General features: G+C 49.0%; 1 protein-coding gene across 1 annotated transcript in view; it reads left to right on the top strand.

Annotated features, from left to right (window-relative positions):
- The window catches only part of CLSTN1 (calsyntenin 1), a 154,419-nt gene that overhangs the window by 116,209 nt on the left and 24,334 nt on the right, over positions 1-13,876 (top strand). Inside the window, exons 9-10 of the mRNA XM_032962242.2 lie at positions 1,030-1,192; positions 13,129-13,295. Coding sequence (XP_032818133.1) covers positions 1,030-1,192; positions 13,129-13,295 — 330 coding nt within the window. The remainder of the gene's footprint in view (positions 1-1,029; positions 1,193-13,128; positions 13,296-13,876) is intronic.

The following is a 13,876-nucleotide window of genomic DNA, read 5'->3' as shown; positions in this document are numbered from 1 at the left end:
AGACTTTTTAATAAATGTTTTCTCCTACAACATCAGAGTGCAGCGCCACATTAAATACGCACTACAATGACAATAGTTTAAAGCGATTTGAAGCATGTTTTATTTGGGGGGGGGGGGGGGGCAGAGCTTTGTGACGTCATATTGGAGGGAGGGTCTGACTTTTTGTGACGCCGTGTGACGAGGGGGGGGGGCAAAAATCGTCCAAAATCGCGTGACGTCATTTATGGACGGCCCCTTATGAAAGCCTGGAGAAAATCCCACACGTGAGTAAGGAAGTATATCAGTCCACATTCCTCACGGATAGATCAAGGGCCTGCTTACCTCTACTGCCCCCTGCAGGCCGTGCGCGTTATTGCTCACATTTATTTTGGGATATTACCGTGGCATTATGGGTCGGCACACCGGACTTGCAATCCAGAGGTCGCCGGATCGATGGTTTCAATGCCCCGGTTTCAATAGGCCAGTGCCTTTTGCAGGTAGCTTATACAGCCTAGCGGGTTAGCAGCCTCCGCTACGAACCCGGCGACCAGAGTTCAATTCTATCTCACGGCCACCAACACCAGTCACGATTATCTGAACCGGTCGATGGGCCCTCCCCCAGGTCGACTCGGCCTCAAATGAGCACCTGGTGCGGTGTGTGAACAGCGCCACTAGGGAGACAAAAGGCCATTCATCCCCCTGGTGTGCCGTGCCGGCCTGCACAGGTGCTTCTCGATTTCAGCACTAGCTCCCAAGAATCTGTCTGGTTTTTTTTCTTTCAGTTTCATTTATTAGGTATGGCTCTGTGAGCCATGCGGCTCTTGACTCGGGTGCAACCGCAACAAACAAAAAAAACGTGAACAAAGAAGGCAACACGACTTATGCCCGTGTGACGTCCCAACAGGTGTGGTGTCGGTCACGCCCACTTCCTGGTGTTGCTGTCAGCTGCCTTCATAGGTGCTACTCGCTGAACAGCACTTTCCCCCAAAGGTCTCTGTTAAGGCTACACGCGGATGATCTTTGTCTTGTGCGTCTGTGACGTCCCAACAGGTGTGCGACAAGGAGTGGCATCACTACGTCATCACGGTGGACACGCCCACCGTCACGCTGTACGTCGACGGGGTTTCCTACCAGCCCTACCTCGTCACCGACGATTGGCCAATCCGGCCGGGAAAGAGCCAATCGCAGCTCGCCATCGGGGCCTGCTGGCACGGTCAGTGTGCTTCCGGTGCTGTTTTGTTGGCTGTGGCCTCTAGCTGCTGTTGTTTGTAAATAAATAATTATCATTGTTGTAAATAATCACTTCAAATTGAAACGAGCTGCAGAGTATTCGTTCAACTCTTTGGAGAGAGAGAGAGAACTTCTGAGAGGTGCAAGCAACTACAAACAAGCGGAAAAGGCAGCCAGGTGGCAAGCCGGTGCCAACACTTGCCCAAGCTTTGTGGTCCCCAATATATTAAGACGTTTACAGCCAATTAATGAGCATGAAATGTTTAGCACGTGTCCCGTGAACAGATGTAGATAACTTGACCGTGAAATACACTCAAATCGCTTCTTTGGGGTAAACTAATTGTTTGTTGATGCTGCTGCTGCTGCTGCTGCATTGTGGTTATCGATGCACAAGCACAAATAGCGAAAAAAAAAATTGGGTAAAGTCAGCACTAATGAAACACGACATATTTTTGATCACCTTGCACTATAAAAGCGCGAATACTAATATCTCAATTCTAACGAATGAAGGAGCTCAATTGGCAGCTGTGTACATGCACTCGTCATTAACACTTAGGCATGCAACGGTGGAGGTGTTAATACGTGTGGATTCTTACGCTCGCATTTTATATGCACGGAATTATACGTGTGAGAGAACCTATTATTTCCAAATAATGCAAAAGCTATGCTAATGTTTCAAACGCACTGTGAACAAAACTTGCAAAGGGAACAACAAACTACTGGGACTCAATAAAAGCAGGATAGTAAATATTGGACAGAGATATTAATTGTTTAATCGAACTGTGATCATGAATCACGAGAATACTGTGGGTTTGGAGCGCGAGTATCATTACTTCCACCATCTCAACACTTTGCAAAAAATATATACTGGGATACTAACGTTTTGGGCAATGGCCCTTATTCAAAACAGAGAGCGGGCAGAGATTGATTTCTCGTTATAAACACTGACGGTGTCGTTGCCTCAAAAAGGGCATTGCCTAAAACCAAACTCTCTCTCATAGAGCAGTGTTAAGGACGTGTGACCTGTGCATGATTAATATTCTTCAAGGGTGTGTTTTTAGTTTCTCATGGTTCGGCTGTCACTAATCCCTCGGCGGTAAGATCACGGTGACAACTGATGGCAGTAATAATATTTGATTTGTTTAACGAGCGACCGTGGCGCTGGCAGGTGGGATGAATTTCACAGAAGTAAAAAAAATGCATCCGTCGGGTGGAGAAATGGCCCTTTGGTTTCGACGATTGCCCTGAAGCCTGGATATTTGGAGTTTGCGTGTCTTAACGTGGTCACATGGATTTTTCTTCGGCTCCTCCGGTTTTGCCGGTTTTTTAACCTCCACGTTTTAGAATCAACATGCGTTTAGAGTATTTGACTGCTATAAATGTCCACATTGTGATCAGCTCCTTCGTTGAGCTATCATTTGTGGCCAGGTCACTTCTGAAAAAGAGCGATTTATAGCTCAGGTGGGCCTTACCTGGTAAAATAAAATGTAAAAAGTTTCGTTTCACTTTACCAGCTCAAGTGGCTGACCACTGCGTGCTGGGGAAGTGTCAGGAGCAAGGGGGAGGAGGGGCAGTGGGGGTTTCGGGGCTAGGGGTGGGCGAGAGTGGAATTTAGCATGCCATCTTCTCTGGAGTGAAATTGCCTTCTGTCATCATTCGCACACACCAATGTATAAGCAATAGTATAAGGTATTCTGCTGTAACAATATAATATATAAATGCCTCTTGACAAAAAAAACAAATGATCTCTCACTTCGGGCACTTTCCCTTCATGGGGAGTGATGATGCGAAAGCGATTTTTCAAACGTTCAAACCGTTAATTTATTTTACTTGGTGGTTGTTCGCTCGCGTTTACAAGGATGCTGCTGTTCCATAATGCTCAGGTGCACTGGACTTGCAATCCAGAGGTGGCCGAATCGATTCATTCGCTCGCCATGACAGTTTAAAATATTTTACAAGTTTCTTTAATGCCCCCTGGACCTCTTGTCCATCCAGCAGTAGAAATGGGTTCACCATACTTAAGTCGATCGGCAGGTTGCGTGTGGAGGGGTAAAGTGTGGGGTATAACCCAACTTTTTTTCCCCCGAGATATCTGGCCAGCATTGAAGCGTAGGCCAAACTACCGCCGAGAGGTGCTTTTGCCAGCGATGACATGAGCGGTGCAGTTGCAGGGCTGTGACTTTAACCTGTACGTTTTTGGAACAAAGACGAAATGTAAATTATGCGTTTGCCGTTAAATTTAGGTTGCCGCATTAATCTGCGCTCTCGGCTGTAGTAAATCTGCAGGGATGTCGTGCTGTAAAAGAGTTGATTTGATACAGGGCCTCATTAGCGCGTTTGTGCTTGGGCTTTATGACAGCACTTGTGTGTGGATTAATGAGCAGATTTGGACTCAGCGTTTTTTTTTTCTCCTGCTATGAAACCAACCCGATAAATAGAGCACATTCTACACGATTATTGTTTGCTCATCTAACAAGTGTTGCTTGTGCGACATTTGAAAAGAAATATATATATACACAAAGGGTATTTAAATAGTTGTTATAATGCAATCGTTAAAAGTGCATTGTGGACTTGCCGGCTTTGCATTAACCCTCAGTGCCCTCAATTATAACTCTCTCCAAAGTGAGAAAATAGTGAAAAACTTAAAGAGGCTTCATAATTAGCTTAACTTGAGGGCGAAGCAAGTGATTGTTGAATATGCTTTCAAACAATCCTTGACGCAACATCGCTGCATATGTACACATGCATTATAGAGTAATTCGTTAAGTGTAATCAGTACAGTCGCAGAGAACAAAGACCTATGGAATGTTTTGATGTGAACACATTCACAGTGTCAAGCAATTCCCACAAGAAACATCGGAATAGGCCTGGCTGTTCATCATGGAAATTGCTGCTTGTGTCGTTAACAATAACGACACGGACATTAAAGTATTTAACCTTCTCTATCTAATTCGCCACCACAGCGTGTCTACCAATCAAAGCCTCAAAGGGCATGCGATCGAATTATTAAGTGGTAATTAAATTCAAGAAAGGATCATATATTTTAATAATAATGACCAGCCACTTAAGTTAATTGATATAGATCGTGGAACAACGCTTGGTAAGGTGATTGGTGGCTGGAACAAGGCAACGTTCCGTAGCCACTCCTTTCCCAGTGTTTCTGTATCGACATTGGCCTACTTTAGGCTCATCTGACTTTCGCCATCAACAGATTATTTACCCAGGGCCCCACTGCCCTGCTGCCCTGGTTGTGAGGGCCACTGGCCTCTCTGAGAGGTTAAACCTTCAACCTCAAGGCACAGTGAAGGCAACTGCACCAGGGGGGTCCTGTACCCCCGAACTCAACCAGCGCCCTATTTAGCTGTCCACTTTCAGAAAGAACGACTCGTGGTGTTGCCCTGCTCCCGTGATAGGGACTGCGTTGGGAATTTGGGAGGCTAGAGTCGCGCAGACGTAACTCGCACGCATCCCCGAAATCTTGCAGTTGCATCCCAAGGACAAGCGGCGAAAGCATCTGACCCTGACATTCTTTTAGAGGTGGGGAGGCGGCCGGCAGGGGGGGGGGGGTTTGGAATGTGGTCACAGCCACACGTTCATTGCATGCAATGGCTGTGTTCCACACGTTCATTGCATGCAATGGCTGTGTTCCGCTGGAAGTATTCGCGCAGGGTCCTTTATTTATATGTTTCATTTGCTAGCCCCGCGACGGCAAGATTTCTATACGGCCCCGTGTCCCGCCGTTTGTCCGAGTTACGCGCACTTGGCTTGGTGATGTTAGGACACGAGTCTCGTGGAAACACGTGGCTCGGAGGATTGCGCCAATTACTCGTTAATGGTGCATTTGGTGGGAGGAGGAAAAAAAAAACGGTTGAAATAATAATTTTCGCTCCACTTTATGTCCGCTGTTATTGATGTTTTCACGGCATACAGTATTCTTGTGTGCATATGCATTGCGTGGACGTCATTCCTGTGCCCATGCCAAACTTTCGGTGTTATCCACAGTTACTTCATTTTGTAGGCTGCATGGGGCATCTTTGTCTAGGTGGTTGTGTGAGAAGTTGCGACAAACGTTGTTTGTGCACTGCACAATACAAACCTGGCAACTTGAGTTTGATTCCTAGATGAAGACTTCCACAAGCCGTGCGGGTCACGGAAGTTATTTTACCATACTTCACCACACTGGTAAGCGTGGGTTGGTGAATTCTGAGAGCATAAACATGGGAACATGGTACAGTACAATAATAGATGTTGCCTCACTAACTTACCAACAAAAATATTCCTGAGTCTCAAGATACTTTTTCAAGAGCGTCCAAATTAGTATATTTGGGAAATTTTCCCATACCTCCAATTAACACGGTTGGCTATGTAAGATGCGAAAGAAGTTCAACAAACATACATAGATTGTCAAGAGCTGTCGCGGTGTAATGGCTAGCACTCTGGATTTGCAATCTTAAGGTCACCATGTCGACCTGCCAGTGTGGAAGTTGAAATGATGGATAAGTTACTTAAATCCCTCGCCTCTGTTCACCCAGCAGGGTAGACCACAGTTAATCGGTGGGTCGCGCTTGGTAGGATAAAGTGTAGGTACTCATACCTCGGCAAGGATGTTTCACCAGCATGGAATAGTAGGCCACATTCCCTCTACAGTGGCTCTTTAGGGTTCCCCTGCTTGTGGAGGCCTTTCTGCCAGCTGTGACGTGCAAGGCTGAAAGTTTATCATTTCACCTTTTTTTTTTTACAAAATTCATGTTTACTTCTTGGTGAATGCTTTTAGAGGGCAGCCACCCCTCTGCTGAGCTCTGTAGGTTTTGGGCCAAAATTCCACCAATGTATTAATGCCCTGCAGATGATAGTAGCGACATGTGTGTGTGTGTGTGTATATGTGCATGCGTGTGTGTATGTACAAGCACACGCATAGCGGTCAGCGCACTGTGCTACAAACTCGGCAACCAGAGTTTGATTCCCGCTCACAACTATGACTGGTGACGATTACCTGAACCAGTCCTGGGCCCTCCCCTAGCTCGACTCGCCCTCAAATTAGTAGCTGATGCGGTGTGTAAACATTGCCACCGGGGGGACAAAGGCGGCCGGGCGTGGTGTTGGCCACTCACCCCCTTCGTGTGTTGTGGCGGCCTTCATAGCCACTACTCGCGAACAGCACTTGCCCCAACTGTCTGTGAAGTCTATACGGGGGATCTTTGGATTTGCACAAACATGGCACCCTTAGTGTGACCTTCACCACCTCAATGCTGCATTCGTATTGAGTGGGAAAGATTGAACATGTTTTTTTCGTGGTACATCATTCTCTGCCTCTGATGGCTTTGTGCTCACCCCCCCCCCCCCCCCCCACTACTACAATCCCCCCCCCCCCACACTCGACGACGACTCATCAAACATTCTGAATCACTGCAGCCAATAGATTTTTTTGGACGGAGAGGTTATTGTTCATTGTGTTACTCCGTGGACCAAATTGCACTTGGGCTTTTCTTTCGTTGACTTCTCGACTTCCCTGCTCCTCCCTCACTCTCCTAATGCGAGGGTAAAGCGGAGCATTGTTGATTATTTAAAGGGTTTTGTAAACTGGAATGGGCGGCCTGCGGCAGGTTAACAAAGCGATCTCGTGCCGGGCGTGATCTGCCTGAAGTAATGCGAGCACCTCACAATCATGCGGTAGTGGTGTGTTTTGCTTTAAAAATCGAAAGGTAAGGATTATGAAACTGGTCAAAGCTTTCTGGGTGCACATTTCACTCCGCTTATTTAAAAAAAAAGGGTGCGTCTTGAGATGCGTTTTTTTTACATTTCATACGTTTCGTTAGACACCAAAAAAGCGGTTCTTTAGAAATGCATTTTTAATCGAGCATGATGATTTAAAAGTACAGAGCTGCCAGTGGCTTCCTAATATCGGAAGGAAGAGCGTTCCCGACGGCCGCGGAAGCGCATCTTGAAAGCGCGCAACGCGGTGTGACAGCCTTTGTTGGATGGCCAGCCAAAATAGCTGCCGCTGTGATGGCTTGCGCTCTTAAGATTGCTAAAGATTCGCTTGGAAGGGCCCCTGAGACTCAACCGTCCGGACCAAAGCCTACGAATGTTAAGAAGAGCGGACGGAACGATCCGGGAGAGCAAAAGCGCGGGGGGGGGGGAGGGGGGTTGCGGGGGTTGCGGGGGGGGGGGAGGAGACGGCCCTCCTCGTGTTTTATTTCAGTGCGCGTCAACTGGTGACTCATTTAGACTCTGCAATCCCACCCGCAATCCCACCCGTGGCCCATTGTGAGTGGGCACAAATGTTCAGATTAATTGAACAAATGCAATTTCCCAGACCCCGCTTCGTGGGGGTCGGGCTGGGCCTCCGTGGATTGGATGTGATCAGGGCGGACGTCGTGTCAATTGAGGTAGGCAGCCCCCTCGAAGCCTTGCACGGGGAATTCCCCGAATTTATTTTGACGATTGCAGAAGTGCTTTCTTGGAAATGGCAATGCGGCTTACAAATCCCTGCCGTGTAATTGATGTATTGTTGTTGTTGTTATTATTAGAGCCTCGTATAAAGGCTTAACTGGTCCTTTACGTCGGTTTAGCAGTGCTTGGGCTGTTAGTTTTCCTACAGTACTTGAGATACATTTTTTTTTTACAATTATTTTCACAAGTTTTAACGCAAAAAAACCCGCAGCCTAAGCACGCTCGCAACGCATTTAATTCATTATTTACATATTAACACGTTATCGGATACCGGGTGTTGGGAGAGAAACCGGAGCGCCCGGAGAAAACCCACACGCACGAGAGGACAGCGCCTCTATCCAGCACAGCTGGAATCCACGTTTGCTGTACCGCCTTCCCCTTGCAGGCCAGTTTGTGGCTTCTCCTCGACGCCCACAGGAAGGACGTATCACAACATTTGCGTGATGATTACGTCAGCCCTCGCTGCCTCCACAGTGCCAGATTACAGGCCACGTGCCACAGCCGGGCTGATGACATTAGCTAAACATTAGCTAAACATCCCAATGTAGCAAGACCATCCTGACATTTTTGAGGCTCAGTGAGGATTATCATGGGTACATAATTGGCAATTAGAATAATTTGAATCACAATATTTTTTCGGTATCCACCGATCCTCCACAGTGCTGGATTACAGGCCACGAGCATGGCCACGACCACCACCACCACGGCCTGGCAAAAAGCACACTCACTGGTGCACGCAGTTCCCGACGCCTTCCTCGGGGCAGATCCGAGGACCTTTTTGAGGAGGCCGACTCTGGTGAGCGACTTGCCACCGCGAGCCCTGTCGCCCTATTAGCCGCCACAGCACGACCCTCGCGGCGTGCCCACGCCAAGCACCCACACAAGCATCCGCCCGTATCCAGCAGCAGTTGGGGCCTCCTTATTTACGACGTTAATGATGACAGCGGAGGAACGCAGTGGGGGCGGCGGCGACGGCGGCACGCTTGGCATGCCGCCGCTCGTGTGAAAAGGGCGGCCTCACGGCCGAGTGACGGCTCCGCGGCTCACTCGCTCGCGCGCCGTCACGGCCGTGAGCGTTCTCTTCCCGCGACGGTCAGCCGGGAGGGGGGGGGGGGTCGCCTTCTGTCCCACGGGACAAGGCGATCGTCCATCTGTTGGGTTCGCGATCGTCACGGCCGCACCGCTTCATCATCATCCTCCTCCTCCTCGTGGTTTGGTCCATTGCCAAGCGGCGCTTGCTTTCCCTTGGATGAACCCGCCCGCCCGCCCGCCCGCCCGCCCCCCTTCCCCCCCCCCCACCTTCTTTTCCCGTGCAATTTACGTTCCGTCGCAAATCCGACGAGCGCCGGCCATCGCGTGAATGAGAGCGGCGTGTGGGATTTGCGCGGCATGTGGTGGCGGGTTTGTGCAGTAAGCAATTTGTGCCAAGGACCCCCGGTATTCGTGAATTTGCGGGAAAACTGGGGTGCGCCAAATATTTAGCTCGACGCTCGGATCCTTGAAAGTGTAGTTTTGAGTGTAATTTCCATTGTTATTGGCCTATTAATTGTGTTGCTTCATGCTTTAATCACCTTACGTGGCTTGTCCCCATCACATCGCGCTGGTAGTCGTGTCACCGTCCGGGTCACACTGGCAGCACTGAGTAGGCGGCGGCACGTCACTAGGCAGCTACAGCCGGAGCGAGAGTTAGATTCTGGATGTGGTGTTGATGGGGGGGGGGGGACATCGTAATCCGTCCCATTCGGGGAAGTGCCAGGTGTGTCACTCGCTCGCAGAGAAGAGCGGAGTGGGGGGGGGTGGGAGGGCGGAGGGACGGCAGAAGGTTTTTACAGCCTGCCGTTACATAAGCGTGCAATAATTAGCTATTGAGTCGGGCATCCTTTCACATTTATGTCTCGGGGTAGTAAAACGCACAAAGAGCCTCGCGCAGGAAATCGCGCTGTTTTGTGTCGCCGCCGTGCGTTGGACGTGAATGCTCGGAGGCTGTCGGCTAAACGCGACCTTCTGGCAAGCGCCCACGATATGGAATGGCCCTTTGAAAGAAGAAAAAAAAATCCGCTGCGCGCTCATAAGGGCGATAAATAAATTCGGGTGGGGGTGGTAAGTCTCCGACGTGTTGTCCGGGGGTGTCCCGTGCGTTGCCCGGCATCGTGTCCGACGTCTCGCGCCGCGTCCTGGGAGTTTCTCATTTCCGGTTCTTGAAGCCGCCAGCGTGCAGAGGGCAATGTCGAGAACACCGTGCCGAACAACGGGCGCAGTGCGACCTGACCCCAACGCGCATCGGACACGCTGTGACGGGGCATCCGCCAAAGCCTGCACAGTCAAATAATCGTGTCCACGTGCGGTTTTGATCCCACAGTGGATGCGGGGCTGACTCGCCAGCAACAATGATCGTCAGCATCTCTGTAATTATTTACACGGCAAAATGCAGGGGGTTTTTTTTCGTTTGTTAAGTTAATGGTGGCGAGCAGTTGTGCAGTGATTCAAGGCACCACCGCTGCAATGGACTTGGTGACCCGAGTTTAATTCCGGACTGTGTGTAACACCTCGAACCAATCCTGGGTGCCCTCCTTGACCAGTCTACTCAGACTAGTCTGGTGAAGTATGGTCAAAAACACCCCCCTTGATGAAAGGGCATAGAGAGGCCTTCATCCAGCAGCGGATGAACAAATCACTGTACATTCCTCTTAATGTATTTCAGTTACAACCACCACGTCACCAACATAAGAAATGTCATCACAGATTTTAAAAAAGAGAATCTCCATAGAATACAGGGAAAAAGAAATGGCATCATAAATAAAAAATAATAATCAGTTGCTCCATGAATCTTAAATGAAATTATCATAATGGCAACCGTGACACTGTATAATGTGTGTTTAAATATATAAATTAAAATGTATCTGTCCGGTTATGCCTGTTGAGATGTAGATATGTACACTGAAATTTATAGCAAAAACCAAAAATTTAACTGTGAAACCTATATAAAAAAAAAACACTTTCTGAACTATTAAAACTAAAACTATTTTAAGTTTACTAGGTAAGGCCAACTTAGCTACATAGCTCTTTTTCAGAAGCAACTGGCCACAAATGATAGCTCAACGAAGTGGCCTATCATGTGGCAATTTATAGCGGACAAATACTCTAAACGCATGTTTCTAATGTGGAGGCGAAAAACCACGTGACCTCGGGGTGAACGTGCACACTCAGAATATACAGGCATCAAGGTTGGGATTGAGCCCACAGCCTCCTGTATACCGAGCGAGGTAGTCAACATCTCGCCACCATGGAGCTCTTCAATATAACATTGACAGGATTTTTCAAAACCTTGAATATAACATCCACGCTGATTTAAAACAATTTCCCCACTTACCCAGGATTACTTTAAATGTTTAAACCAAAATACCACGGCAAGTCAAATACGTACGTAGCATTCGGGGCCGTGTAAAAATTGCGCACATGTACTTCGCAAAACTTCGCCGCATCTGTTGCGCTTACCCACTCGTCCTCACCCCAGCTTTTCGGGGGGGGGCGACTCCGGGCATGGGTCATCACCCCATGCTTTTCCCATTATCGCGTCCAGCATTTAACCACGAGCATAAAGCCGCCGCCGTTAATCCCAAGGGCCCGTCCCGAGGCGGCGGACGGGTCACGTGGGAGCGTGAATGGTTCCGCGTTGAAACTTTTTTTCGGTGCGGCCTTTAAAGAAATTTACGGCTGGCATTCTTTGAACTCCGTTAGATCGGATGGCAGCGAAATATTTCTGCGGCAGATGGAAATTCTGTTTCATTACCGCTTTGTGACATCTGCTGTATAAAGAAGAAGGGGGGCGGGGGGGGGGTGGTGGGTGGTGCAGAGGTCACAATCGAGGCTGGAGCCACAACGGAGTCGTAACTTTAAGACGGGGGGGGGGGAGGACAGATTTAGTGTCCGTCGGCTCTAAAGAAGCGCGGGGGACGAACGAACACGCCGTTGCGAATCGCTTGGCGCTCGGCTTGCATCGCGAGAATGGTAAACAAAACAAACCCAGAGAAAAGAGTTGCGCGCAGTGTCCGGCGAACCGTCCCGCTCCGCAGATGTCCCTCACCTGGCCAAGGGGTCGTGGATGCTTCTCGCGCACAGTGGGGCCTTCCGCAGGTGCTCGGTCTCGCAGGGCGACGAAAGCCTCAAGTCCCCCTAAGCCAGAGTGGCACTTTGGTTGCAGCTGTTTGTTGCTTCGGAGTGAAAAGGCAAAGATCCCCCGTTCAGTCACACAACAGGTTGTCGAGGCGAGTGCTGCTAGCGGGTAGTGCCCACGCAGGCAGGCCGTCCGCACGCGAATGTGCAGGGTGGCTTGCATCACGCACGGCCGCTGACGTCTCCCCAGCGTTGATGTTTACCCCCCGAAACCAGCGACTCATTTGAGGCCGAGTCGACCAAGGGGAAGCCCAGGACCGGTTCAGATGTCCATCGCCGATGTTGCCCGTGAGCAGGAATCCAACATCGGGTAACACAGCTGCATTATATTCTTAGTTTTTTCGGTAAAGTCACGTTGAAGAGAAACAACAAAATAATAAAATATAAAATATATATGGTCGAAACGTCGTGATAATTTTTTATTGTTTTATATATATTTTATTATTTTGTTGTTTCTCTTCAACGTGACTTTACCGAAAAAACTAAGAATATGAATTACTGCAGTCACGAAAGCTTAAATCAAAATTTAACAGCTGCATTAGTTTAACAAGCCCCGGACACCTGATGAGAACGTTGAAATTGGTCGAGAGTTTACTTGCTGAAAGCGCATGCTGTTGATTAATGTTTGTTTGGAAAGCCAATAGGCCGATGTACTAAAATAAACATTGTAATTGATATGTGAAGGCACAGAACGTATGTGATGGAGGTTTTTTGAGTTAGATCGTGTACATATATAAATGTGTCGTTAAACCCGCCACCACCCGACACAGCCAACTAGTGAGGGTTGTCACGTAAACAGAACGTGACCAATTCATCACGAGTACAGCACTAGTGTATAGTGTAGTGTATAGTAGTATAGTGTAGTATACTAGTACAGCACACCGGTGTGTTGGAAAGGCAAGCCACAAACTGAGTACGATGTTTCCCCAGTAATTACAACTCGCTTCACACATTTACATATTTACGCGATCTAACCCAAAAAAACCTCTTATGGATGATACTGATCACGAAAGTCTACGTGTTAAACGGAACATGTTATTTCTGCACATGGCCAGTTGACAATAGTGTGCCCCCCTAATAGCAACACAACTTTATAATCTGCATTGGTTCCTCTCGGACCATCAACGCGACAGTTATCGTGTCCGCCTTGCTCGGGACGGGCAGAGTTGTAGCTGATGCGACGGACTCTTTGAACCGGAGTTGGAAAACATTGGAAACGCGAGAAGGAATGCGTTTTTTCCCCCCATCCTGATTTGTATGTATATATATATTTGTCGTCGTCGTCCGTCTCAGGCGGCGAGCAGCCATCTCCGCGCTTCGCTCAGTTCTTCCGCGGAGACATCGCGGGCTTCACAGTGCTGCCGGGGCACGTGGAGACGCAGGCCGTGGTGGCGTGCCTTCACGCCTGCAAGGAGAGCCTCGATCTGCCCGCCCTGCCCAACGCCTCCAGCGCCGTGAAGGTGAAGTATGACCCCTCCTCCCCCCCCCCCACGCCCCGCACGCCCTACAACCCCGACCCCACCCAGCACCGGTTTAACGCAAGGGGCTTCGGGGACTGCATCCCGGCGCCTCGGGATTGAGAGGACCCTCGCCACCCTCGCAATAGAATATAGATGTACACCAGCTCCTTAACTTGCAGTGTACACGCAACGCGATTTCGCCTTACCGCGGTTCTTCCATTAGGCAACACTTTTTGTACAGTGCGAAACGCGCACCGTTGTCGCGTGGTTTCAGGGCGGTCGGCGACGAACTACCTTCTTGAGCTGAGTGGAGTGATGCAGTACGCGGGAATGATACAAGTGATACGGTCACGTGGCAAAGTTACCCTCAGTTATCTGCCCCACCATCTTTACCGTGTGTGCCTGTGCATTGCATCTCGCCAAACTCCGTTGTTACGTTATTTATGAGGAAATTGATTTCGCTTAACACCTTCATCGCTGAGCGCGGCACTTTCCAGGAACGCATTTACCACGTTAAATGAGGGTTTGCTGTTTCGCTTTATAATGGGGGACCTTTTTGCCAGTATCAATAGGTTTTAAAA

This window comes from Petromyzon marinus, chromosome 28 (genome assembly GCF_048934315.1).
Source record: "Petromyzon marinus isolate PM22_M1 ecotype Great Lakes invasive population chromosome 28, UKy_Petmar_22M1.pri1.0, whole genome shotgun sequence".
In the NCBI taxonomy this organism is placed as follows: domain Eukaryota; kingdom Metazoa; phylum Chordata; class Hyperoartia; order Petromyzontiformes; family Petromyzontidae; genus Petromyzon; species Petromyzon marinus.
This window is presented reverse-complemented; position numbering and strand designations above follow the sequence as displayed.